The sequence below is a fragment of the Phoca vitulina genome, unplaced genomic scaffold, assembly GCF_004348235.1.
Source record: "Phoca vitulina isolate PV1807 unplaced genomic scaffold, GSC_HSeal_1.0 scaffold24, whole genome shotgun sequence".
In the NCBI taxonomy this organism is placed as follows: Eukaryota; Metazoa; Chordata; class Mammalia; order Carnivora; family Phocidae; genus Phoca; species Phoca vitulina.
In genome coordinates, this window is record NW_022589727.1 from 9,274,701 (window position 1) to 9,302,634 (window position 27,934).

General features: G+C 37.8%; 1 protein-coding gene across 6 annotated transcripts in view; it reads left to right on the plus strand.

Moving 5' to 3' along the window:
* The first annotated feature begins 4,120 nt into the window (after positions 1 to 4,120).
* Positions 4,121 to 27,934, plus strand: part of NOL4 (nucleolar protein 4) — a 410,686-nt gene continuing 386,872 nt past the window's right edge. For 2 of the 6 annotated variants that reach the window (XM_032421281.1, XM_032421282.1), the window contains exon 1: positions 4,121 to 5,483. In XM_032421281.1, coding sequence (XP_032277172.1) covers positions 5,220 to 5,483 — 264 coding nt within the window. In that variant the 5' untranslated portion in view covers positions 4,121 to 5,219. The other 4 variants (XM_032421283.1, XM_032421284.1, XM_032421285.1 and 1 more) reach the window with 4 other exon arrangements.

The window sequence follows — 27,934 nt, forward strand, 5'->3', positions numbered from 1 at the left end:
CTTATCTGCCATCCAACAATTCTCTCTACCTCAACCGTTATTTTCCTAATCTATCATGACGATATCTCACCTAAGCTACTACAACTACTGCAAGTTTCCTAACTGGTCTTCTTCCTTCCATGCTTGTTCCCTTCCAGTCCTTTCTCTTCAGAATGGCCAGTGAAACGTAAAAACGCATATCATATCACATAATTCTCCTGCTTTAAATCCTTTATTAACTTTCTGCTGGATCAATAATAGAATGCAAACTATCATGGCAAGCACTGTCCTACAAGATCTGGCCACAGAAGACTATCAGACCTCCATTCCCATACTCTACCTTCCACGCTCAGTAAGCTCCACTTGCACTGGCTTCTTTCTATTCCTCAAACGTGCCAATAACTCTTGCCGTAGGACTTTTGTGCTGTGCCTGTAGTTTCCCTTCCTGGCTCTTCAGATGGTTGATCCCTTTGTATTCTTGAGGTCTCATGATAAATGTCACGTACTCAGAGATCTTCCCTGAATTACAAAGTCCCCCCACTCTGCCACTGTTTTCTATTACAGCACCATTTTTCCCCTCTTAGCTTTCACTTCAAGTGCTATTTGCTTCCTTGTTTATTGTGTTTTCCTGAGAAAAATTTAAGCTCCATTGGATGAGTACAATGTATATATACATGTCTTGTTGACTACTTGAACCTTAAAGCCTATCCAAGTAATTGGCACTCAGTAAGTATTTGTTGAATAAAAGCATAATTACATGATGAAGGCTTTTTTATTCTTTGAACATTTATTTTATGATTACAGATATGTTGTTTGGACTATAACATTTTGCTGATGAATATGTGGTGTTGCATAAATATTTGTGATTGATATTAAAATATGAGTTTCCAGATTTTTCAAGTTGTCATACCCAAACTGACCCTGAGGTTGGAAGAAGTTTTACTTTCGTAACAAAATCATGTTGATTATAGCTGAAAATTTAGATTATCTCTAATTAAAATATTATTTTCTGATACAATACTTTCTGATTTCTTCTCCCCATAAATAGCAGGCAGGACCCTGGGCAGGGGTTAGGAGTTGGTGCTCACATATGGGGGTGAAGAGTCACTTTTTGGGGAGATATGCTCTTAGAGAGGTAAATCTGAAAAAGTGCCTTGGGGGAAATGCCAAATTAAATTCCACGCAGCCTGTCAAGTTAATCATACAGCTGAAGGAAAGGGTCAATATGACCCTCCAGGTGGAGCTGGGAAGACCTGGCTCTAGAAAAATGAAAAGGAGAGAAATGAGTCTAGGGTGAGTTGCTGAAGCAGATTTTAGATTTTTGTCAGGTGCTTATGCGCTTAAGTAGGAAAGATAGGGTAAAAAAAAATGTTGATTTAGATTGCATAATTAATAAAGAGAATAAGTAGAGAACAGAACACACTTTAGGTTCCATTGGAGGCAAGTGAATCTTCATGGCTCTGAGAAGCTTGACCCTTACAGTCCTGGGACTTTATTTTTTTAGTCCAGTGAGACTATTCTTTAAATAGTGATTTATTTACCTTTTCCTTTTTTAAAAAAATCTTTATAATCGCTTAATTTGTGTGTGGGTTTTTTTGTTTGTTTGTTTGTTTTGCTTTATTTTTTGTTTTTTTGCTTGTATACCAAATCCGGTTAATATAGCTGGGGGTTGGTGACATATTTGCTCTCATCCTATGAGTTATGTCTAAAGTGTTTTAATTTCCATACATTAGAATGCCAAGTATAATCATAAATATAACGAACACAGTACATGGTAAGGCCTTGGTCTGTCCTTAAGTGGGAACAAACTTCATCCAAATACCATCCAGCAAAAGCCAACAGGAATTGCTAAGGATTGTGCCTCCTGCTTATTTCTTCCTTTCCTCTCTTTCTCTTCTCTTTATTAATTAACTCGGTATCTATTTATGAAGCACTTACTGTGGGCATTGTTCATTGTGGTGGAGTTACTTAGAAAACAAGAAAATATAAACTCTCAAGGGTCTTCCAATCAAAATTCTATTTGAACAGTCAAACGTACTTATGTGAAACTATAAATATAGTACAAGGAGTGGTGTAGGTCATGTAATCTAAAACAGTATTTTCCAGACTATAGGTTGCCAGGCATCCTTTGCTGCTTCATAAATTTATTGGGTTAGGACTACACTTTACCAAATAGTAATGATAATAATAGGAGAAGATCAGGTAACTATCAGTGTGTATTCCATGTAATAAAATATGTTTTCTCATAATATTTTTGGAGGATAGATGTATGAATGCACTGTGTGTCAATGTAATGTATATGTCTTACTATGAGATAAGGTTAAAAAAATGGTTGAAAGACACTTACCCGGAGGAGTTTAGAGACACAGACTGTTTTAACTTGAGTAGTCGAGGAAAGAAAGCTTTACGGGTCTGAAAGTACTTGAATGAGACTTAGAGGAGATGAGATGACTCTTCAGATGAAAGAGTTACCAAAAAGAATCCAGAAATTGTGAATTGTTATAACCATAAGAGAAAGTGAACTCTATAGAACCAGCTTACTCTTGAATGAATTGACCACTCTAGGTTCAGCTATACTTCCAGAATCCTCTAGGAAACATTTAACTAACATACAACACAACCTTGATCTCCCAACTTGGAATTATCCTCTATCTCTGATGCCACAAGGTAAACTTGTAATAGTGTTCCTGTGAGGTATACCACACAAGGGTGATTCAAAATTTCCAATTCCTTATTCCACATATCTGTTTAAGATATTGAAAAATTTTTTTCAATGTGAAAGGCCTAAAGATAAATACCTAATTTAACACATTTAAGGTGTTTTTTCCTCCCTGCCTCCCCCCACCCTTATATTAGATCCACTTGTGACTTCTATTAGACAGTGGACTCTCTGAGCTCTACTGGTCTAATATTTACTGGGCAAAAATTCAAGGACTCAGGACAACTGATTTATTTTAGCATTTTTTTAATACAAAATAAAGAAATAAAAAGAATAAAAGCAGTCCGGGTGGCCTCTAGAGAAGGGTAGCTGTTGTTGCAGGAATCTTGCAAGTTAATGAGAATTCACCCGGGACTCAAGAGCGACCGAGAAGGGAGAAAGGAGGAGACGGGGTGGGAGGGTGGGGGGGGGGGGGGGGGATAAAAACTCTTCCTTTGCAGCTGGCCCTCTCCCTCATTTGTTGCTCCAATAAGCAGTAATTAGGTCCTGAGCTAATGGTGTCAGCTGATCTGCTGTTTTTAGGCTAGACCCAGAGGAATCTCCATGGAAACCCTGCTGGAGTCGTCCCCCCACCTGGATGCTGAGTGCTCCTTTCCGCCACCTGGCTGCCGCCGCGCCCGCTGCTACCTCCTCCTGCCTCTAACCTGCAGCCTGCAGCATGCGCACTGCCCCCGGGATCCCTAAATGGGACAATTCTGCCCGTGACGTCAGCGCCCAGCCGTCTCCACAGAAACTTTTGTCCCATTGGCCAATCAGAGAGCTTGGAAGGGGCCGGGGAGGGGGGGTGGGAGGAGAGGGGAGTGGGAGGGGTGGGGGTGAGGGGAGAGGCGAGAGGTTTAGTGTGTGGAGCTGCTCGCGCTCCGCCCGGGCTGTCAGTCCCGGCTCCAGCCGCCGCGAGACCTTCCCGGAGACGCGCGCACACACAGCGCACCCCCCGCACACCGCACACCCTCGCTCCCTTGCTCACACACACGCACACACTCAGCCTGGCCGAGCGGGAGCCACTGACCATTTTGCAAGTGCCGGGACCAGCTGCGGCGCAGTGGGTACAAACACTCCGCGTTCCCATTCGGGGCTTTCGTCTTGGAGACGACGACGAGGGGCGAAGGTGGGCTAGGACGCGGACCAGGCGCGGGGCACTGGTCGGGCCGCCTTCCTGGCAGAGCCGCCTCCCGGGACGGGCGCGGGCCTCCGCAGAGAGTAGAATAAAGAGGAGCGGCCGCAATCGCAGCGCGAGGAGGATGGGAACTCCCCTATTTCCAGCTCTGTAACAAACGGGTGGAAATCCTGAATGGAGGAGCCGCTGATTTCATTTGCTTGAGAAAATCGTCCAGAGGAACTCATATTTGGCTACTCTGAGCAGTGGAGGGGTGTCCATGACGTGGCAGGGGGAAAATAGACATACGAAACCTCCTATGTGTACTGCAAACTGTAACCAAGCAAGGGGAAAATAATCTATTTTAATTTCATGCAAAGGGTTTTAAGCATCTGTATTATAAACTTACTTCTATGCCTTGTACCCAGTTCAGCAGAAACCAGAGAAGTCCTGTCTGGGGACCCCATCATTATCCGGGAGACCCGCCGCCAGCGGCCTGCCTTCGTTTACCCACATCCCCCTGGAACGGATATCTGTTTGGGGTACCACAGTCTTTCCTATAGAACTATGGCCACATATCCATGAATGTTGCTAATTCTGGGACCTAACTCCTGGAATCTACCTGCAGGGCTGGAATTTAGCCTAACTGCATATGAAGAAATGACATTTTAAACCATTTAAAAAATACCTTAAAAATTTCCTGTGTAGCAGGATTTGATAGGCTTAACAACATGACAGGTAAGAACTTTCTCTCTTTCTAGTCCCCGAACGCCCCACGCCGGGAAGGCTGAAGCGGAACGGGACCCTGGAGGAAGGAGAGCCAGGGGACCTGGGTGCCCTTCGGGGCTCGCAGGCGCTCGGCCCGGCGCTGCTTTCGAGAGCAGCTCAGCCCTCGCTTCCTGGACGGTGGGGCCAGCGGCTGGGGAAGCTTCTGGGGCGCGCGCGGGGAGGCGGCGCAGCGCTGCACCTGCCCTGCCCCGGACACAGCCCCGGGGCGAGGCTCCAGGGACCACCCCAAGTCAATATTGGGATTTTTAATAAACCAAGGAATGGGATTTTAATTATTTAAAACCCAGTTCCTCTGGGCCGGATGCTGTTGGGATGGTCCTAGTCACACAATATTAAAGAGACCCATCACTAAGAGGACGAGAAAAGCGTCCGAGACAAGCGTCCGAGACATCCGTTGCAATTACGAATGAACCAGAGACTTGGTAGCACAGGGCATTGATTGCTGGTGCCCAGCCGGACCCTCCTCCCCTCTCCCCATTCCTCCCCCCACCCCCCACCACCACCCGAGGCAGGCTCCGGCGGCGGCCGGGACCTCGCGTCCCTACATCGTGGCCCGGGCTGCATTTTTCATGAGCCCGGGGTGAACAGGTGCGAAGTGCGCTGGGAGCATCCGGCCGACGGCCGGGAGCGGGGAACATGGAGAGCGAGCGCGACATGTACCGCCAGTTCCAGGACTGGTGCCTCAGGACTTACGGGGACTCAGGCAAGACCAAGACGGTGACCCGTAAAAAATACGAGCGGATCGTCCAGCTCCTCAACGGCTCCGAGTCGAGCTCCACGGACAACGCCAAATTTAAATTCTGGGTCAAATCGAAGGGCTTCCAGCTGGGCCAGCCGGACGAGGTCCGCGGGGGCGGCGGCTGCGCCAAGCAAGTGCTTTACGTGCCGGTCAAGACCACGGTGAGTGACTCGCCTTCCTCTGTTATTTGTCTGCGGGAGCAGCCAGCGGGGAGGGGAGAGAGAGGGGGGAGAAAGGGGGAGCCGTGAGCCACCGTTGGCTCGTGTGCCCCCCACCTTTCTCAACCCCCTCCCCAAGTCGTCCCCACTCGCATTAGCCAGGCGCGTTTCCCCCACGGTGGAGTCTTTGTGGTCCTTTATTTTAAAGCGGCAGCGCACCTCCAGAGCTCGCCGCCCTCCTAGCCTCCGGGCTCCTGAACCCGCTCCTGGAGCTTCCATCCCCGCGTCGGGCGGCCTCCCGCGTCCTCGGGTTGGGCCATTGTCCCATGTCCTTCGCTGGGCGCCTGGCGTGTGTCCCGCTTTCGCCACCGAGCATAAGGGCCACGCAGGAACCCCAGACGCACGCTCTGATAATAGACGATTCTGATCGATCGTCTACAGTGTCTCCTAATTGGCACAAAGCCCGATTGTGGCGCTAGTCGGAGATGTGGGGTTCCCCCCCTCCCACCCCCCGGACACTATCAGGTTTTATTGTTAGACCGCCGCCTGGGAGACACCGGGCTATCCCATCGCCTTGATCACTCCCAGAGATCTTGCCACGACTATTTAGATTGTAGATAAGGTCCTGGGGATTCCTCCTCCCCGCCCCCCCCATTCCCTTCCTCACTTCCCCCTTTCACAAATAAAGCCGCAGCTACATGATGAACAACAAAGAGACATGGGTTTCAGCGCAATCAAATGGTGTATGTATTTGTTCCTCGTTCTGGGATAGCTCTAGTCTCATGGCCACAAAGCTCCCAGCCCAGGCGCAGCAAGGTACTGGGCACTGAGAACCCAGTGTATCTCAGCCTCTCAGGGCAGAAGCCTGTGAGGTTGGGGAGCGGCAGCAGCATCAATTTCCTTTTTAAGAAGATGGGAACTGTGGGCTACAAGTAGGATTGCAGATCAGATCCATAAGACCTCTTTCTTCGTCATGCTACGGTGGGTACTCGCCTGGAGTAGGGGTGGGGGAGGGTATTTGGCATCCTTTGCATTTTTGCCTGGCTTTGGGGTTTCTTGAGCATTTGCTCCTTTTCCTAACCCCCCACCCCCACCCCATACTGGCAACTGTTTCCCCGAGCAGTATTCCTGGAGGATGCTAGAAAGGAGATGTCTTGCAAGCTATTCTTCTGTCTCAAACGGAGGTATATTAAATTGGAAATATGTGCATGAAAGGTTTTTCAGAGGACTATTTGGAGGACTCTTTCAGGTTTGGAAAATAGTTAATGGTTTCCCGAGATTAATTAGGGATAGTTGTTTGAAGGAAGTATATTTCTTTTGGAATTTATCTGGAAAATGGGAAAAGGAAATAAAGGTGAAATAGAAACACACATAAAAGTTCTGCTGTTTTGTTTTTTTTTTTAAGTACTGTTGTTGGAATTTTCTAGGAGGTAGATCTATAAACACAGCCTTCTCTTTTAATGTGGCATTGCTAAAGACAATGGTGAGATTACTGTCTTGCTTTACTAAATAATGAGGACTAGATGCCTATGGATTAGAACTGAGGTTTATTTACATCTGGATGAGCCAGAAGTCTGTTGTGGAGAATGAAGTGCTTTGATTCATTTGTATCGGAAGTAACTTAACCTGATTTTTTAAAAATAACTTGTTAGACAAAGTAGATTAGAATTCAGAACATAAGGATGTATTTTCCTTTGGGCACCACTGGGTTAACTGAATAAATAAAATAATCATTTAAGGTATATTTACCTAATTATTATTAAATAATATTTTATATGTTTTTCAAAACAATTGCTAGCTGGGAAGTTTGTTTTTCATTCCTTTTATATTAAAATCAGGTTCCTCTGTTTATCTGTCAGATAGCTTCACTTGTATATATTGGTCCAGTTTATACTTGCAGGGGTTTGGTTACATCCACTATGTGTATAAACAGATGTGCCCTTTTAAAACATTAATTAAAAATTCTAAATAACATAAATTGTGTAACAGCTATAGAGACACTAAGAGAAATATGGATGCCTAGTAATTCAGACCAGAATTCACATGTTCAGATACCCATATTTTCATTCAAAAATTTATGCAGAGTTGTTAAAGAACTATTGCTAAGACATCCATTGTAGAATAACAACTCCAGCGTTAACAATACAGTAACACATGTTTCCCTTTTCAGTAAAGATTCCATATATTTACGGGAGAATATGTAATTCATCAGGTGGTGTTCTTAGATAGTGGTTTCCATGTAGTATTTAAGAGATTTGCTCTTCATTCAAGCCTGTTTTGAAATGTTGAAGAGGTTTTTAATTCATGAACTCTTCTATTGCTCTTTATGAAAATTTTATGCTGCTCCTTACATAGAATTATAGGCTCCGCCTTCCCTGAAAGACAGCCAATCATCATTTCAACAAGTTAAAAAATAAATAAAAGGTTCCCCTTTTATCATGTGTTTCTCCGCATCTCAAATGATCTCTTCCTTAAAAATAAGCTTTTCTTTATAATAGCGGGAGTACAATCCACCAGAAAGACAAGAAACATATTTTTACGTCAAAGGCGTATCTTGGTTGAAATAAAGTACTGTATTTGGTATTTTCAAGCAGACTGAGAATCATTCTAGCTGTCTGAGGTTTGAGGGTTTGCGGCTGGCTCTGCTGTCACTGAGAGAGATTTGCGCCTGACGTTGCAGTGACCCACTGCTGCTGGTAATTAGACATCATTACTACCTTGAAAAGGGACAGAGAGAAGGGAAGAGGACAGGCTGGGGCTAATTAACTGCTGGTGTTTAATGAAAGAAAGGGAGACTGATAGCAACTGGGGGGTCGTAGCAGAACAGAGTAGACACACCACATAGACTTAATTGAAACAGACTATCTTCCAGTTTGAAAGAAGCTTGGTTCTACCTCTTATTTTCTTAAAACGACAGCGGTAGGGTTACAAATACTCTTTCCCCTAAAATCTGAATTTAATTGATGATAAAATCAAGAAAGTGACAACTGAACTTAAAACGAAAATGTAGAATACTAGAAAAGATAAACATGCCCCTTAATATTTGTCCTGGCCGTGCCTAAAGCTGAGGGGACATATCTCTCACTGTTTAAATGACTCTGTGGCTGAGCAGATACTGTTTGGTCACCGAGCAACAACATCCCGCAACTCAGCCATTTTAGGTCTGGAGTAGGATCTGCCTGTGCGCCTGCATGCACACGCACGCACGTGTGTATACACACATGTGCGGTTTGTTGAGCATCACATCTAAGTTTTGTTCACACTACCACCATTATTTTTATGTGTTCTCTCATTAAAGATGTCAGAAACTTTAAAGGATGAAGTAATGAATAACTTAAAACAGTTCTGAAAAAGATACAGATGTCTGACGTTGATTATAAGAAATGTTTCATCAGTGATCATTTTAAATTAACATCACTATGTTTACTCTCTTTTACATTTTTAATAGTTTCAGTTTAGTTTGTTTTTAGAAGCTTTTCCTCCTGATTGGCATTTTGCTTTTGGCCACAATTAGTTGAAACATCACACTTGTGATTCAAACTACCAAAACACATTATATATACCACTTGATATTATGAAAGGTAAACTTAGGAAATAACCAGAAAAATCATTAAACCTTTGTAGTAGTATTAGATTAATGCATTACTGTGTATTTTTTAAAGGCCCACTGCACTGTACAAAACATTAGGAAATTTGGCAAACTCACGTTTTTGTTTTTCAGTCTTAAGCAAACAAGGCAATGAATATCCAATTATGTGAGTAATGCTTTTCTTGACCTGTATATGTAGGAATGGACATTTAGGTCCAATTTTTGCCTTTTGTGTATTTCTTCTTTATATGTATTCCACCAGGGAACATAAAATGAATTTTCATCCAGAAAGGAAAATATATTATCTTTAGTTATATCTCTTAAAAATGATGATTTATTCAGTTGTGCAATCTGTAGCCTCAGATTTCATATTGTTCTTGCTGTGTATACTAATTGATTACTCTATAGTGATTAGAATGAATATTCATGGACTGGTTTATAAACAGTTACTGTTTTTTTAGTTCTCTGACTATGGTTTTGGTTACAAATTTCTCTCTGCTCTATCAAGAGTGAAGGAAATAATGTCTCATAAAGAGTCTCTATACATTTCTACAGGGCCTAACTTCATGCCTGAGGCACATACCATGTATATTAGGCCATGATCTGAAATTTGCTACAGAAATTCCAGAAAAACAAAACTGAGGAACCATGCTAGCCACACATCAGGACACGTTATATCTCTGACCACAGGCAAATCATGATAATAGTAATTAAGATGTAAACGAAGTTTTGCTTATCTCTTATACTTTCTTTTTTTTTTAAAGATTTTATTTATTTATTTGACAGAGAGAGACACAGCGAGAGGGGGAACACAAGCAGGGGGAGTGGGAGAAGCAGGCTTCCCGCAGAGCAGGGAGCCCGATGCAGGGCTCAATCCCAGGACCCTGGGATCATGACCTGAGCCAAAGGCAGACGCTTAACGACTGAGCCACCCAGACGCCCCTCTCCTATACTTTCAAGACGGGCATTGCTGCAGATAACCAATGCATTTTTTCCCCCTCTTCATTGAGGTATTTTGAAGAGCTCTGTAATATAGGTCTTTGGGGATCAAACAGATCCCAAGTATGAGTCTCAGCAACGTGGCTTATAAGCGGACTTTAGTGGTTCCTTGAGAATTGTTGTGAGGAATAACTCATCTATGGCAAAACCCTAGTACAGGGCCAATTACAGCTGTCAAGAATAGTGGATATATCCTTACAAGGGGCTGATATGGCCTGAGTATTTAGGGACAAGGGGCTTGTAGAGATAACTCCCCTGAATTTATGGAGGAAATCAGACCCTGTTAATATATGAAGACTAGCCCACACATTTCCTAAGATACCAGTTCTTGATTTTTCCATTGGTTCTTCCTTGTTTTGTTAATAAGCATACTGGGGGGCAGGCAGGGCAAGATTCAGCACTCATTTATATTACATCAATACACCTCCTGAACCAGCTGAGATCCTGCTTCTCAAGATTTTACACTCGAGACTTTGTGCATAGGATAAAGGAAATATCAAGAAGCAAATACAGGGATGTAGCAGCAGAACTTCTGAGAGTTCCAATCCCATGTCAAGACTATAAAGATCTCACTAATAGCTGTTGTATTTGCTAAGACTTCTTATAACTAACTGGGAATGATTAAAGTGAATCTGCAAAGTTTTAGGTTACATTTGTTTTGATAGTCCTGGGATAACAGGATAAAATAAACTTCATGGACAGCATAGATGGCAGGAAACATGACATAGTGGGCAGGGTACAGATTCTAGAGCAAGATTTGAATCCTGGATTTGCCATTTACGATAACTGTAAGTAAGGGGAAATTTCTTAACTAAAGACACAGTTTCCTCTTTGTAAATGCCACTAATTAATACTTGCCTAACTAGTTTGGATAAGAATAAGAATTCATAAGTATATAGTGTATGTAGTATCTGTCTGGCATGTAGTAAATGCTAAAAAACATAGAAGCTGTTCTAAGTATTATTAGGAAAACAAGGATACCATGATGTAATTATAATTAGGTATATGTTATAAACTCAAGATCAAGCTGCCACAAGGAGTTAAAATACATCTTTATGAATATGTATGTTATTCAGATATTTATTTTTTAGAAAATAAAAATGACTATTTTGTAAAAGTGATATATTTTCATTATTTAAAAAAATCTAAGTGAAAAGGAAAGAAATTTTGTTATATTAAATCCCCCATCCAAATTTAACCACCATTAGCTAATTATGAGCATCATTATAGATGTCTGTCTAAACATACATACCAAAACAAGATTAGATATAGTGATTGATTGATATAATGATTGATATGGACAGGAAGAAATAATTTTCCAAAACTGGGATGGTAATTATATGCTAATTTAAGTAAGAAGCATAAAACATAATATTATCAAAATGAAACAAAAGAAACAGAAAAACATGCAATTCAAAAAATTGCTAATAGATAAATACTTCTCAGAGGTATTTATTCCTGAAGTTAATAGAAAAGATTAAGAAAAACATTAAGAGATTGAATTACATTCATTTTTTTTTTCAACTACAGATTTCAGTTTCATTCTTATCATTGACTTTCTCCAAAGGTAGATGAGGAACAAGCCTATTTCACTTCTTCTCACTGTGTTGTACTCCCTGCTTATGTTAGGTTTATTATAATTGTATATTTTATTGTGTTATGTTCATTATATCATCTTATATACTATAATTGTTTCTATTGTCAAGGTTTTATAATGGTATATAATTTGGTTCTCGGGACTGTTTTTCTTTTGGTGTATTTAAATGCTTATACATTCTTCTACCTGTTTTTTTTTTTTTTTCTGAATTCTTTGATTTGATTCACCCCTTGCCTACAATTCCTGGTCATTTTTTTTCTAAAGAAAGATTATGTGTTCCATTCTTTGAGGTTTGTATGCAATTAAAAATATTTGTCCTTAGCCTTCATAACTAAAGAACAACTTAACTAGGTGTAATTTCTTTATTTTCCTCTTTCTACCAGAACATTGTTGATAGTGTGGTTGCTCTGTAGAATTCTGAGGCAAACCTGTTTTTCCAAATTTCATGGATTGTTTGCTTCTTTATCCTTGAAATGAAATAATGTCACTGAGATATGTTTTGAATTCCTTTTCTCACTGAGTAATTGCATTTATGTCCGTGGCTTCAGTTGTGACTATGTTATGGCGACTTAATGCCTGTTTTGTGAGGTTCACATCTGTATTTTACAGTTTCTACTGGACGTTTCTACCAGGATATCCCAAAGCACCTCAAACTGAACATAACCCAAAATGACTATTTCTTCTCTCCATTTTTTCATCCTGGGTCTTCCCAGCTGACACCTTTTTTTTTTTCTTTTGTATTGTCATTTTTAATAATTATACTGAAATATATCCTAGTATGAGACTGAATCCAGCTAAGCATTAAAACAGTGAACCAAATGAAATATTTGGTTCTCAGAATAAATGACTGTTCATAGATCATTTATTATAATTTCAGGGTGGCAAACAGAAATTAAAATGATTTGAAACTATGTAATATTTTGAAAGACTTGGAGAAAGTTATTAGCACTATACATTGGAAGAGGAACAGGAAAAAAAAAGGTAAATTCAATACAATTTTATAAGTAGAATTTCCATAAGCTAATACAGTAAAGTTTTATGAAAAAGGAACATTGACTGATTGGCCTTTCTATTTTATTACTGAGTGTAACATTTAACATTACATTGTGAATTTAGAGAACAGCAGAAACATGACAAATAGTACATTTTCTCCACTTAAAAAATTACCTGTATTTCTTTCCTTTGTTTAGAAATTGAAAACACTAAAATAATAGCTTGTCCATGAATCATCCAACGGGCACTCTGAAAAATTTAGAGGCTCTTCTTTACAATAATAGTCCTGGGAATATATGCCTTTCTTTCCCTGCTCCCTATCTACATTTCATAAGAGTCATTTTGCCATTTATGTCCATTATTTGGTGTACAGCATATGCTACTTTACAAAAATAGTACTGAATAAATGAAAGCATGAATTTATGTTGTAATCTCTATTCTTTAAGGATTATCTTTTTAAAAATTGAATTATAATTGACAGATAATATTGTATTAGTTTCAGATACACAACAAAATGATCTGATATTTATGTACATTATAAAATGAACACCACAATGTCTAGTTACCATCTGTCAATATATAAAGTTGTTACAGTATTATTGACTGTATCCCCTATGCTGTATGTTACATTCCCATGTATTATTTATTTTATAATTGGAAAATTGTACCTCTTAATCCCCTTGTTCTTTTTGTCCATCTCCCTATCTCCCTCTCCTCTGCCTACCATCAGTTTTTTTCTGTATTTGAGTCTATTTCTGTTTTGTTTCTTCATCAGTTTCTTGGGTTCCACACATAAGTGAAGTCATATAGTATTTGTCTTTTTCTGTCTGATGTATTTCACTTAGCATAATATCTTCTAGGTCTGTCCATGTAGATGCAAAAGGCAAGATTTATTCTTTATGAGTTATATTACATACACACACACACACACACACACACACACACACACACACACACCCCACATCTTCTTTACCCATTTATCTATCAGTGGGCAGTCAAGTTGCTTCCATACCTTGGCTATTGTAGATAATGCTAATGCTGCAATGAACATGGGGGGGCATATATCTTTTCAAATTAGTGTTTGGGTTTTTTTTTTTTTTTGATAAAGTGGAATTGCTAGATTCTATGGTATTTCTATTTTTAATTTTTTGAGGAACATCCATACTCTTTTCCATTGTGGGTGCACCAACTGACATTTCTACCAACAGCACATGAGGGTTCCCATTTCTCCACATCCTTGACAACACTTGTTATTTCTTGTTTTTTGACATTAGCCATTCCAACAGGTGTGAGGTGATATTTCATTGTGGTTTTGATTTATTAGTTCCCTGATGATTTTTTTAAAGTATTTTATTTATTTGAGGGGGGGAGGGCAGAGGGAGAGAGAGAGAGAAACAGACTCTTCTTTGACCAGGGAGCCCAAACGCGGGGCTCAGTCCTAGGACCCTGAGATCATGATCTTAGCCGAAGGCAGACGTTTAACCAACTGAGCCACCCAGGCTCCCCTCCCTGATGATTTTTAATTGGATTTTGTTTTTTTATATTGAGTTTTGTCAACTCCATATATTTTAGATGTCAACTGGTTATCAGATATGTCATTTGCAAATATCTTTTCCCATTCATTAGATTGCCTTTTTGTCTTGTTGATGGTTTCCTTTGCTGTTGAAAGGCTTTTTAGTTTGATATAGTCTCATTTGTTTATTTTTCTGTTGTAAAAAGTAAATGTCAGAGAGCTTACTGACTTTGTTTTCTTCTAGCAGTTTTCTGATTTCAGGTCTTATATTTAAGTCTTTAATCCATTTTGAATTTATTCCTGTGGATGGTGTAAGAAAGTGGTCCACTTTCATTCTTTTGCATGTGGCTGTCCAGTTCTCCCAACACCATTTATTGAAGAGACAGTCTTTTCCCTGTTGTATATTCTTGTCTCCTTTGTTGTAGATTAATTGACCATATAAGCATGGATTCCTTTCTGGGCTTTCAATCCTGTTCCAATGATCTGTGTGTCTTGTTTTGGTGCCAGTGTCATCTGTTTGGATGATTGTAGTTTTGCAGTATAGTTTCAAATCCAGGAGAGTGATACCTCCAGCCTGCTTTCTTTTTCTCAAGATTGCTTTAGCTCTTCAGTCTTTCCTGGTTCCATACAAATTTTAGGACTATTTATTTTAGTTTTTTGAAAAAGGCCATTGGTATTTTGATAAGGATTGCTTTGAATCTGTAGATTTCTTTGGGTAGTATGGACATCTTAATAATATTAATTCTTTCAATCCATGAGCGTGGAATATCCTTTCATTTGTCTGTGTCATCTTCAATTCATTTTACTGATGTCTTGTAGTTTTCAGAATACAGATCTTTCACCTCTTTGGGTTAAATTTATTTGTAGGTATTTTCCTCTTTTTGATGCAATTGTAAATGGGATTGTTATCTTAATCTCTTTCTGTTTGTTATTAGTGTATAGAAACACAACAGATTTCTCTATATGGATTTTTTTATCCTGCACTGTTCTGAATTCATTTATTAGTTATAATTGTTTTGGGGTGGAAGCTTTAGGGTTTCCAGTATATAGTACCATGTCATCTACAAATATTGACAGTTTTACTTCTTTTTTTTCTCATTTGGATGTCTTTTATTTATTTTTCTCACCTAATTACTATGGCTAGGACTTCCAGTACTATGTTGAATAAAAGTGGTGAGGGTGGGCATTCTTTTCTTGTTCCTGATCGTAGAGGAAAAGCTTTTAGCTTTTCACCATTGAGTATGTTTTTAGCTGTGTGTTTGTCAAATATGAGCTTTATTATGTTGAGGTATATTCCCTCCTTACCTACTTTGTTGAGAATTTTTATCATAAATGGATGTTGAATTTTGACAAATGCTTTTTTTGCATCTTTGAGATAATCATATGATTTTTATCCTTCATTTTGTTAATATGGTATATCACATTGATTGATTTGCAGGTTTGAACTATCCTGGCATCCCTGGAATAAATCCCATTTGATCATGGTATATGATCCTTTAAATGTATTGTTGGATTTGGTTTGCTAGTAGTTTGTTGAAGATTTTTGTGTCTATCCTCATCAGGAATATTGGCCTATAATTTTCTTTTTTGTAGTGTCTGTCTGGTTTGTATAACAGGGTAATGCTGGCCTTTTAGAATGAGCTTGCAAGCATTCCTTCCTCTTTTATTTTTTGGAGTTTGACAAGGATAGGTATTAGCTCTTCTTTAAGTGTTTGGTAGAATTCACCTCTGAAGCTCTCTGGTCCTGGACTTCTGTTCTTTGGGAGTTTTATGATTACTGATTCAATTTCATTACAAGTAACCAGTCTGTGGAGAGATTTTCTTTTTTTTTTTTTTTTTAAGATTTTTATTTATTTATTGAGAGAGAGAAAGAATGATAGAGAGAGACCATGAGAGGGAGGAGGGTCAGAGGGACAAGCAGACTCCCCGCTGAGCAGGGAGCCCCATGTGGGACTCAATCCTGGGACTCCAGGATCATGACCTGAGCCGAAGGCAGTCGCTTAACCAACTGAGCCACCCAGGCGCCCCGAGATTTTCTATTTCTATTTCTTCACTGATTCATCTTGAAGAAGTGTATGTTTCTAGGCATTTATTAATTTCTTCTGGGTTTTCCAATTTTTTGTTGTATAATTATTCATAGTAGTCGTTTTTATAATTCTTTGTATTTCTGTGGTATTTGTTGTAACTCCTCCCTTTCATTTCTGATTTTATTTGGCCCCTCTCTTTTTTTCTTGATGAGTCTTACTGTATGTTTATTAATTTGATTATCTTTTCTTATTTTTTAAAAATTTCCTTTTTCCGTGGATGGCAACACAATTTGCCCATCTATCCAAGGCAAAAATCCTTATGACATTTTTGATTTCCCCCTTTTCTTCCCCTTTATGGTCAACACTCAATGGAATACTGTTTGTATTCTATGAACTTAATATGTCTGGAATCCATCATATTCTTACCATACCATACTAAGCAACATGACCATTGCATGACAATTTCGTAATTTTCCCAAAAGCTTTGAAGGAGGGGATTTGATTTCCACTGCTTGAAGATGCATCTTTGGTGCTCAGTATTAATGCAATAAATGAAAAACTTCCCAGCCTGACATCACATGATAGGCCCTTCTTATTAACCACCATACAATAGCTATATATATCGGGAAATCTTTTTTTCACAAAATGTAATTAATTAATTTAAATTATTGTAAAAAACACATAATATAAAGTTAATCATCTTAACCATTTTTAAATGTACAGTTGAATAGTATTAAGTATAGACATATTGTTATACGATAGATGTCCAGAACCTTTTTATATTGCAAAACTGAAACTGTACCCATTAAAAAACAATTTTCACCCTTTCCCCTTTTCCTCCAGTCCCTGGTAACCACCATTGTACTTTCTGTTTCTATGTATATGACTACATTAGATACCTCATATAACTGGAGTCCTATAGTATTTGACTTCTTGTGATTGACTTATTTCAGTTAGCATAATGTCTTCCAGATTCATCCATGGTATAGTGTAGGACATAATTTCCTTCCTTTTTTAAGGCTAAATAATATACCATTATATGTATGTACTACATTTTGTTTATCTACTCATCTGTTGATGGACCTTTGGGTTCCTTCAGCCTCCTGGCTATTGTAAATAGTGCTGCTATGAACATGGGTGTGCAAATATTCCTCAAGACCCTCGTTTCAGTTCATACACACACACACACACACACACACACACAAGTGGGATTGCTGGATTAGTTCTATTTTTAGTTTTTTTGAGGAACTGCTATGCTATTTTCCAAAGCAGTTGCACCATTTTATAGTGCGACCAACAGTGCACACAAGAGTAAGCACTCTTTAAGAAACTGGTGCCTTTGCTCCTCATCTTGCCCTCTTCAATGAACATACTTCTTCCTAAGGCAATTGCAAGTATTGAATATAACAAAGTTAGTAACAATACTAATGCCTTAAATTTATCAAGTTCTTACTAGAGGTTAAAGATTGGGCTAATCACTTTAAAGGAAAGATCCCCTTTAATGTTCAAAACAGTCCTATGGTTATTAATGCTTTTTATTACACACTTAAGGAAATTGTGGTTTAAGTTAAGGTGACTTTCTGAAGGCACAGAACTTCAGAGTGTTAGAGTTCAGATGGAAACCATTTCAGTTGGATTCCAAAGTCCTCAATTTGATCTCCAGACTTTTAAAATAACACACTCCAATTGTTAACAAAAATGAACATGAAATTATATATATATAAAATATATACAATAAATTAATAGATATACTACTGTATTAATAATTAACACATTTTTTTAAATATTCAAAAATATAAACATACAGAGCTGAGATTAAAATACATATAAATTTTAATATTTTCTTCTTCACCTCAGTAGGTCATCTCATACATTCTCTGGGATGTGCATATACCAGTTGGAGATAATTACTCTAATCCATAGTACAATTTTGCCTCACAGTAGAACATTGTGTTTAAGACCTTACACTTCAGCTAAAATATCACTTTTTTATTAAAGAGGGTGTACTCTGTACTCAACCAACACAACATTAAAATAGTATCTTAGCTCTACAAACCCTTGACATCCATAAAACAATGATATGTTTGATTTGATATGACGGGAGATGTTGATATCAAAGGCATATTCAGGGGGTGGTGCACAGTCAAGAATAGCTGAAGTATAGGGTATGGTGAAAGGTGAAGTTGGAAAAGTAGGCTGGGGCTAAAAGTGTGGGAGGCCTCCTTTGCCATGTTAAAATGTTTGGACTTCATTCCGTAGGGAATGACAGCTACCAAAAGTGTTTGAACAGGGATGTCATTATTTAGGTCTTACAGGTAGAGACTTGATGTCTCATAGTGGTTTATATTGCAGAATATAAATCAGATGAGTAAACTAGAAGCTAAACAGTTCCTTTAACTCAATATATTGTTTGAAATATTATAATTACAGATATTACAGAAGCATTAAATTCAAATTATCAAGCAGTAAATCAATAAAATTCAGTAGCTTGATGTTATAATTGAATTATGTATGTTTGAATCATGCTGTATAAATCTCAGACTTTAAGCCCAATAAAATGTTAAAAATAGAATTTATGAAACTTAAGAATAAATTTAAAGTCTCTTAAAAGGAGTATGAATCAAGTCATCTTACAATAAACAGGTTTTCTGTTTGTCGTTTTTGGAGTTGAGGAGAAATGATTGTTGATCTTTTAGTTGTTACTATATCCACAATTACAAAGACTTCCCAGAGAAATCCTTCTAAAAACCCAAGTGGAGAATTCTATATAGAACACCCCTTATTCAAGGGGTGCCTGGCTGGCTCAGTCGATAGAGCGTGCAGCTCTTGATCTCAGAGTAATGAGTTCAAGCCCGATGTAGGGTGTAGAGTTTACTTAAAAATAAAAATCTTGGGGCGCCTGGGTGGCTCAGTTGGTTGAGCGACTGCCTTCGGCTCAGGTCATGATCCTGGAGTCCCGGGATCGAGTCCCACATCGGGCTCCCTGCTCGTCAGGGAGTCTGCTTCTCCCTCTGACCCTCCTCCCTCTCATGCTCTCTGTCTCTCATTCTCTCTCTCTCAAATAAATAAAATAAAATCTTAAAAAAAAAAAAAAAAAAAAAAAATAAAAATCTTAAAAAAAAAAAACAAACTTATTCAATCACAGGCCTTTTCAAAGTCAAGTTAGTGTTTCAAATATTTATTAAAACATGAAGTTTATGCTTTAAAGCAGTGTTTTAAATCTTGCTCATACTTCTTTGATTTTATACCCACATGTCTGTCTCTACCACTGAGAGTCTTCCCGTGATCCTTCGATTTTTGTGCACTGTGGTAGGCAGGATTCTAAGATGACTCCCAAATGACCTTCACACTTGTTTAATTCCCCCCTTTTTGTGTGGGGTAGAACCTGTGAATATGATGAGTTATCCCTCCCACAATTTTGTTATGTTTTATGGTGCTGTTGACTTTAAGAAAGAGGGCTCTTTTAGGTAGGTCTGACTTAATCACATTAGCCTGTTAAAAGCAGAGAGTTTTTTTCATTGGCTCACAGCAGAAGACATAGAGTTTCAAAGCCTTAGATGGAGGGGGCCATGTGGTTAAGAGCTGACAGCAACCTCTAGGAGCTAAGAGCATGCTTTGCCAACAGCTAGGAAAACAACAGGGACTTAAGTCCTATAACCACAAGGGAATGAATTCTGCCAACAACCAAAGAAAGCTTGGAAGGGGATAGTTCTCTATTGAGCTTCCAAATGAGAATGTAGCTGGCTAACACGTGTTTCAGCTTTATGAGGATCTGAGCAGAGGACCCAGTTAAAATGTGCTGGGCTTCTGACCCACAGGAATTGTGAGATAGTAAGCTTGTAAAGTTGTAAGCCACCTAATTTGCAGTTACACAGCAAAAGAAAACTGATACATAGGTCTTTGGTGCAAATTTCCTGAAAATCATGTGCACAATCAAAACAAGTCAATTTTTTAAAAAGCATATTTGACTATGTGGTTTAAGATACAGCTGGGAATAATGTAAATATTCTTCCCACCTAATGCCTAATGTATTGCCTTTTTTATAGTTTTTGATGAGATGGTCCCTAATTTAGTAATTTAGTAAAATATAAAATTTCTAACAGATCATTTGAAATATTTAATTATGGCTTGTATTGGGAGTATATATATATATTATATATGAATATATATGCATATATAACTTTGATTTTTCTCTTAATGTCTTTATTTTTAAATGATTTTTATTTCATTATATTTCATCTATTTCCTAAATAGAATACAAGGTAGCTTACTGTTTTAGGCTTTTTGTGGGAGGATGAAGACAGAAGAGTATACATATCAAGAGATTATTATTATTTACATAGTTATGTTGAAGTATTTTTGAAAACAATACAGAGAAGATAAAATATAATCATTTTTTAGGAATAATCATTCTGTAATTTTATTTTTAAATAATTATTTTAATATAATAAGCATTTTTAAAAAGATGTGCCTAACATTTAGGGGCTAGAATATAGAAAATAACATCTATAGGTAGATCTTTTTCTGTTAAAATCTTAGCAGGTACTGGGAATATTTTCTCTTCTCTGTGTTGAGAAGGGAAAATCTTTGTTTTGATTTTCTTCCTTTCTATCTATCTGGCATTTATTCAATAGGCTCTTATGTTCCACTCTTCCTAATTTTAATCAAGTATTCATTTGTGGTAGTTTTTCTCACAGTTACAGATTTTCTCACTGTTTAGGGCTGTTAGAAAACTGTGAGATTGAGAAGGAGATTCAAAAGATAAGTTCAGTAACTTGGAAATTTAATTTTGGTAGTAAAAAGTAATAACCTGTCTTATAGGCAGAGAGCTGGTGTTTTTGTTATTTGTGGTTATTTGTTTTCAGGGAATATTACTTGAATATTTGTGTCTTATCATTACGTATAAAGGGAGCAGTCATTGAAATAAGATTGGCAAATATTTTTGAAGTTTTCTTCTCTGGTGGGGTACCAAGATGGGGGGGGGAGGGGCTGCGGTTCAGGCAAGGATGCTTACATTTGGACCTAACTGCACTTGCCAGATGGCTGCAGGGCTTTAGGGGTTTAATCTAGAGACCTGGGGCAAAGCTAGGTGGCATATATGAGGATCTAATGTCTAGCTTGGTCATATTAGCATCCTGCTCTAACCAATTGACCTAATTAGATGAGATTTTCAAATCTAATATCACAGGTTTGTTTGAATTTTAGATGTGGGTCATTGTTCTCTTAGTAGTCTCTGTTTACATGCTCTTTGGTGTTTATCTGAGGTCAAGAAGGAGTTTTGCTATATTTGTTTTAATTAATCTTTCTTCATAAAAGCTACCATTATAAAATAATTCATTTGATGATTTGTTTGGTCTCACTAATTTGGAATATGTTAATTTAAAATTAGCATTAATTTGAACAGGGGTAGGATGACATTTACCTTGAACTACCTATTAAAGGAGGATTTCATAATTAATAAGATAGCAGAGGGGGTATGCTTATCTACTATAATGAGTAAAAACTTTTTCTTAAACCATCTCTATCCTCATATAAACAATTCATAGGTCCATTCCATTATAAATGGATCTCTACTTAATAAAGAAGGTATTATGAATAAATACCCGTTAGCTAATTTGCATTACTCTGTTGTTGATACATAGAGTATAATAGTAATATGTTCCCTAGAATTTCCAAATAAGGGAAATAAGATCACCCTCTAGAATTTAAACTTTAAAATCAACACAGTTAGTTAATATGTGAAATTCAAAGTCACTTCAAAGTGACAGAATGGCTATTAAACTGTGAGACTAGATGGTATTTTGCTTGAAAATATAATAAAAGATCTCTTAATAGAGCCTCACTAGCTAGTGAATTAACCAAAACTCTTTCTTCCATCTATAACGTACTGATTCCCAGGGTGTGAACAAACTTGTTTATGTAGCCTACCCAGTAGTTACTTGCACTTTGTGCCCATAAAATTGAGTTATATGCATATTATTGGTTATGTTTTTCCCACATTCTTTTTTTGCTAGTTTCATTTGTTTTAATTATACTATTTGAATATTTTATAAACTGGTAGAATACAATAACTTAAATTTGGTGCTGTGTAAAGTCTAAAAATAAATGTGAATTGTTAAAAACAACTGGGAAAATAAGAAAAAATAAGAAATTTTAGGTTTCTGCACTGCCTAAATTACAAGTAATGACTAACTTCTCATTCTACTTTAACTGAAATTTGAAGTCATAGACAATGCATTTTTGAGGGCTTATACCCTTGGAATGTCAATTAGTAGTCCCGTACTTAAAGAAGAGATCATTGTTCTAGCACTAAAGTTTAGCAAGTAAGTATGAATGAGCATATATTAAATGAAAAAAATTGATATTTAGGTGTGTATGTGTCATCTTCTGTGTCTTTCAAATTTAACATTTTTTGTATACTGAGCTTCACAATGGCTAAAGAGCTTTATGTATTATAGAAAGAAAGTTATAGGTTGTGTTTGTTTAGCCATAGAAATATGAGTTAAAGATGCACATCTTGGTGATGCTAATAATATACTGTCATGATGACAGAAGCACTCAGTGTTTCCTGAAGACATATCCTTATTATGCACAAAAATGTTTCCATCCAGATGAGCCTACTGCCATAACTTAATCACTTGGTATTATATCCTCATTCAATCCAAGTTTAACAAGCCACTTTTGAATTATTTGGGTTTCCATGTGGCTTGACTAAAGAGAGAGACTGCACTGGTTGAACTGTTGTCAATGTTGGAAATGTTGAAGTTATGTTTTTCAGTATAAGTTATGTAGCTTTAGGCTTTATACTAAAATCTCTTGTGAGTTTGGGTTGAATTCAGAGTCTCTATGTCTAATCAGTTTATATACACTGATGAGATCTCCAAAAAAATAATAGGGAGCTTAAGAAGGGGAGGGGATAACAGATGCTAGAAAGACAACAAAATGGTGTCCACCATAATCTGACTTACTTAGAACTCTTCCTTCTAAGCAGTCATTCCTCTTGGTTCCCAGTTTCCTTGACTTTCTGGTTGTTCTCTTCCGAACTGATTATTTTCTAAAATTTATGACTGGCATACTTTTTAGAGTTATAACATTAGTTTAATATAAGTTTGAATTGTGCTTTTTCATTTAAAATTACTATCATTAACGTTTTCCCAATGTTACTAATCTTGATGATTATTTTTATGGCTTCACAAATACCTGCTCAAACATCTCTACCATGATTTTCTTTACCATTTCCATATGATGTGTCACCTTATTTTTTCTGTTTTAAGCTTCCCTTCCCACTGGATTATGATAATTACTTTTTTATTTTAAAAATATGTTTGTGTGTGTGTGGGTTTGTGTGTTAGAATTTATTTTTTGGACTTCATTGAAGGATTTTACATGAATCTTCTTAGATTCCAAGAGATTTTTGAATCTTATTCCTGTGATCTAGCTCAGACATCTCTTATTTTAATGTGCTCACTAGTTACCTGGGGAGTTTGTTAAAACGAATCAGGGATCTAGGTCAGGGCAGGACTCATGATTTTTTGTTTCTAAAAAGCTACCATATGGGCTTCCAGTGCTCGCCAAAATAGCATAAACATTACGGACTATCGTTTCCACTGGTTACACTAAAAACTCTGGAGACAATATAAAACACAACTACTTGAGAACTCTGAAAAACAAACAGTAAAGGGGATGGAAGTCAACAACAAGCACAGTAGTACAAGGGGTGGGTGTCCTTGTTGGTTTTTTCCTTCTGTTTTATCTCTCGGATTTAACTGAAGGTTAGTCTCAGTCATGGAATTGCATGCCGAGAGCAGACAATACAAATTCTGACGGTAACTTCTGCCCAGAAGATCAGAAAAAAGGGCCCCTACCATCTAGAGAATGTCGGGGAATCACTTTTTTTCCTCTCATTGTCATTGAAAGCCCTTCCACTGAGGCAGTGCTCTAAGAGAGGGACCTAAAACTCTGAGTGGAAAACCTATCTCTTTGGCCAGAAGAACAAGGTAAAAAGGCCCTGTGGTCCAAAGAGGGTGTGTGAGATCCCATTACTACTTTCTCTCTCCCTGTTTTCCTGATGCATTTTTGTGAAGATGGACCAAGTCTCATGGAATTGTGTGAAGTGCAAAAGGCTAGAGGAATCAGAAAAAAAGGGGATTTAGGGGAATAACATAATGTGAGCAAAATACCAGAGAAGAGATACCCTAAATCCTTGTGTGAATTGAATTCATCGTCAAGCTTTGAATGTAAAGAACATATGCAAAGCACCATGACCAAGTCTTTGAGAACTGAGGTATGATATAAACCACTGTCCAAGGCCCAGATGAGCCCCTGAGCTGCCCATGTGCAGAGTAGACCCAAGGAAGCAGAGTAAAATTTGAAAAATGAACTGATGTTGGCATCACTGTTGCAAAGGAAATGTTAATAGGAAAAATCAACATGCCAACTCTGAGTTGAGCTAGATGTTGGAATTAAATTTAAAGAAATTTAAAGCAGCTATTATAACTTCGCTCTGTTCAGGAAATGCGAACACTCTTGAATGGAAAAATAGACATTCTCAGCAGAGGAAGAAGAGCTACAAAAAAAGAATAAAATGCCAATCTTTGAACTGAAAAAAATATAGTAAGTGATAAAAATTCACTGGGTGGGTTCAAGAGTAGAATGGGGAGGGCAGATGAAAGAGTCAGTGAATAGAAATCATCCTGTCTGAAAAACAAAGTAGAAAAAGTTTGGAAAAAAAAAACAAAACACAGCCCTTGAGGGATCTGTGGATCAATATAAAAAAAAGCTAACGTTTGTGCTAATGAAATCATAGAAGAAAAGAAAGAAATTGATATAGGAAAAAAAAGTTGGAAAAATTATGGCTGAAATTTTCCCAGGTTTGGTGACAGACCAATTTAAGATGCTTTCATGAGACCCAAACAAGATAAGCTCAAAAAAATTATCATAGAACACATAATAATGCAACTGCTGAGAGAAAACAGTCCTGAAAGCAGCCATGGAAGAACAACACATTATATGTGGGTAAATAGTAATTTAAATGATTGCAGACTTCTCATTAGAAACCATGAAGGGTTCGAGACAACAGTATAATTTTTTAAGTGTTGAGAGAAAAGGATTGTATATCCAGTGAAAATGTCCTTCAGGAAAGGTGAAGGGAAGACATTCTCAGATGAAGAAAAACTACGAATTATTTTACAGTAGACTTGCTCTAAAATAAACGCTAAAGGATATTCTTGAGGATGAAGAGGAATGACACTAGAAGATTTAAAGCTTCAGTAATAAAGGAAGAATGCCAGACATAGTAAACAGACTATTTTTCATTATCTAAATTCTTTAAAATATGTATGACCATTGAAAGCAAAAATTAGAGCATTGTTTGGTGGGATTTTAAGTCTATGTAAATATCATGCATGTAACCATATATAACACATAAAAGATGCTCTCTGACCACAAAAGATTTAAAGTACAAATCAATATGAGAACGTTATGTGGTAATTCCCCAAGTATTTAAAGATTAAACAATGTACTTTCAAATGATCTATGAGTGAAGAGGAAATTCCAAAGGGAATTGGACAATTCCAAACGAATTGAACTGAATAAAAATGATAATGCAACATCAAAATTTATGGGATGCCCCTAAAACAAGGCTTTGGGGAAGATTTGTCATAGTAAATACTTAACATTACAAAAGATGAAATGTCTCAAATCAATAATCTCAGCTTGCATCTAAGGAACTAGAAAAAGAAGAGCAAATGAAACCCAGTGAAAGCAGAGACTTAATTTTAGTTAATTCCTGATGATCTCAGTAAGTCTTAAGTACCCTTTACCTGAGGTTCTAAGGATTAAGGATAATTCATAGTGTCACAGCCTCAGAGTGCAGAGGTAAATGGGTCTTGGTTATCAGCTGATGGTGATGGCATCTACTGAGATGTACATTTTCTCATTCATTTTGCTCCTACCATTTAGATTGGTGAGGTGGTACACCTTGCTTCTGAATATATGGAATATGTACGTATGGGACCCTCTTAACATATTTAGGTGTCCTTCTTGATATCATGGGATGAATTCACCTACTCTCCTCTGAGACTGTCTCAAACTAATATGCGTTCAAGGCTACTTCTCAGGAACTCATGAGTATATAGGTTATATTTTGTTCTTTCCATGTCTTTCTCCACCCACTGAGAGAATTGTTACCTTATTGGAAGTGTGAAAACTGTTTATTACTTCATCAGTATTCATTCAGATAATTTTTGTGTGGCATAAACATTATATGATGAGCTCTCCAGGCTTTAGGTTCATGAAGCTCAAAAGCTCAAGCTTTTACAACTCCAAGTAAATCTCTGAAATTTAAAATGCAAGACTTGAATGTTTGTAAACAGTGTGTGCCATCATAACAACCTTTCCCTAGGGCAGCGATGATGGAATTCCCTGGCAACCTGGTTTGGGAACAAGGCCAGAATACACATAGAAATGCAAATGGAAGAAATCCATTAACACTTCAAAAATTCTCCCAACATATGTGAAATGAGGAGAATAAATGATATTTATTTTACCTGGGGATTGGAATGATTAAATGAGTCAATACATATGATTCATGTGTCAGTTTTGGACAACTAAGAGTTTAAATATAAATTTTTCCTTTTTTAGTTGAAAATAGAGCTACCATATGATCCAGCAATTGCACTACTGGGTATTTACCCCAAAGATACAAAAGTAGGGATCCAAAAGGGTACGTGCACCCCAATGTTTATAGCAGCAATGTCCACAATAGCCAAACTGTGGAAAGAGCCAAGATGTCCATCGACAGATGAATGGATAAAGAAGATGTGGTATATATATACAATGGAATATTATGCAGCCATCAAAAGGAATGAGATCTTGCCATTTGCAACGACGTGGATGGAACTGGAGGGTGTTATGCTGAGCGAAATAAGTCAAACAGAGAAAGACATGTATCATATGACCTCACTGATATGAGGAATTCTTAATCTCAGGAAACAAACTGAGGGTTGCTGGAGTGGTGGGGGGTGGGAGGGATGGGGTGACTGGGTGATAGACACTGGGGAGGGTATGTGCTCTGGTAAGTGCTGTGAATTGTGCAAGACTGTTGAATCTCAGATCTGTACCTCTGAAACAAATAATGCAATATATGTTAAGGAAAAAAAAAAAGAAGATAGCAGGAGGGGAGGAATGAAGGGGGGGAAATCGGAGGGGGAGACAAACCATGAGAGACAATGGACTCTGAGAAACAAACTGAGGGTTCTAGAGGGGAGGGGGGTGGGAGGATGGGTTAGCCTAGTGATGGGTATTGAGGAGGGCACGCTCTGCATGGAGCACTGGGTGTTATGCACAAACAATGAATCATGGAACACTACATCTAAAACTAATGATGTAATGTACGGGGATTAACATAACAATAAAAAAATTTTAAAAAAAAATTTTCCTTTTTTTTTAGTCATTGTCATTTCTTCCTTTTCCTCAATAAATACAACTGGTATAAATGTATGAATTCTGAAGTATCCTCCATGTGTAAAGAGGATGTGAAGCTATCTTAGAGTTTATTCAATTATTTACAAAACAATTCAGAAAAATAATATGCTTGGAGAGAGGCTCAGGCCCATAGTACTAGAGTAGAACACAACTGGCCAAGTGAAGAGTAGGGACTTAATTTTCCTTCACCCATTGTTTTCTTACCCATTATCCAGCATGGATTTCAGCCAAAGACCATTTTAAAAGTCTTTT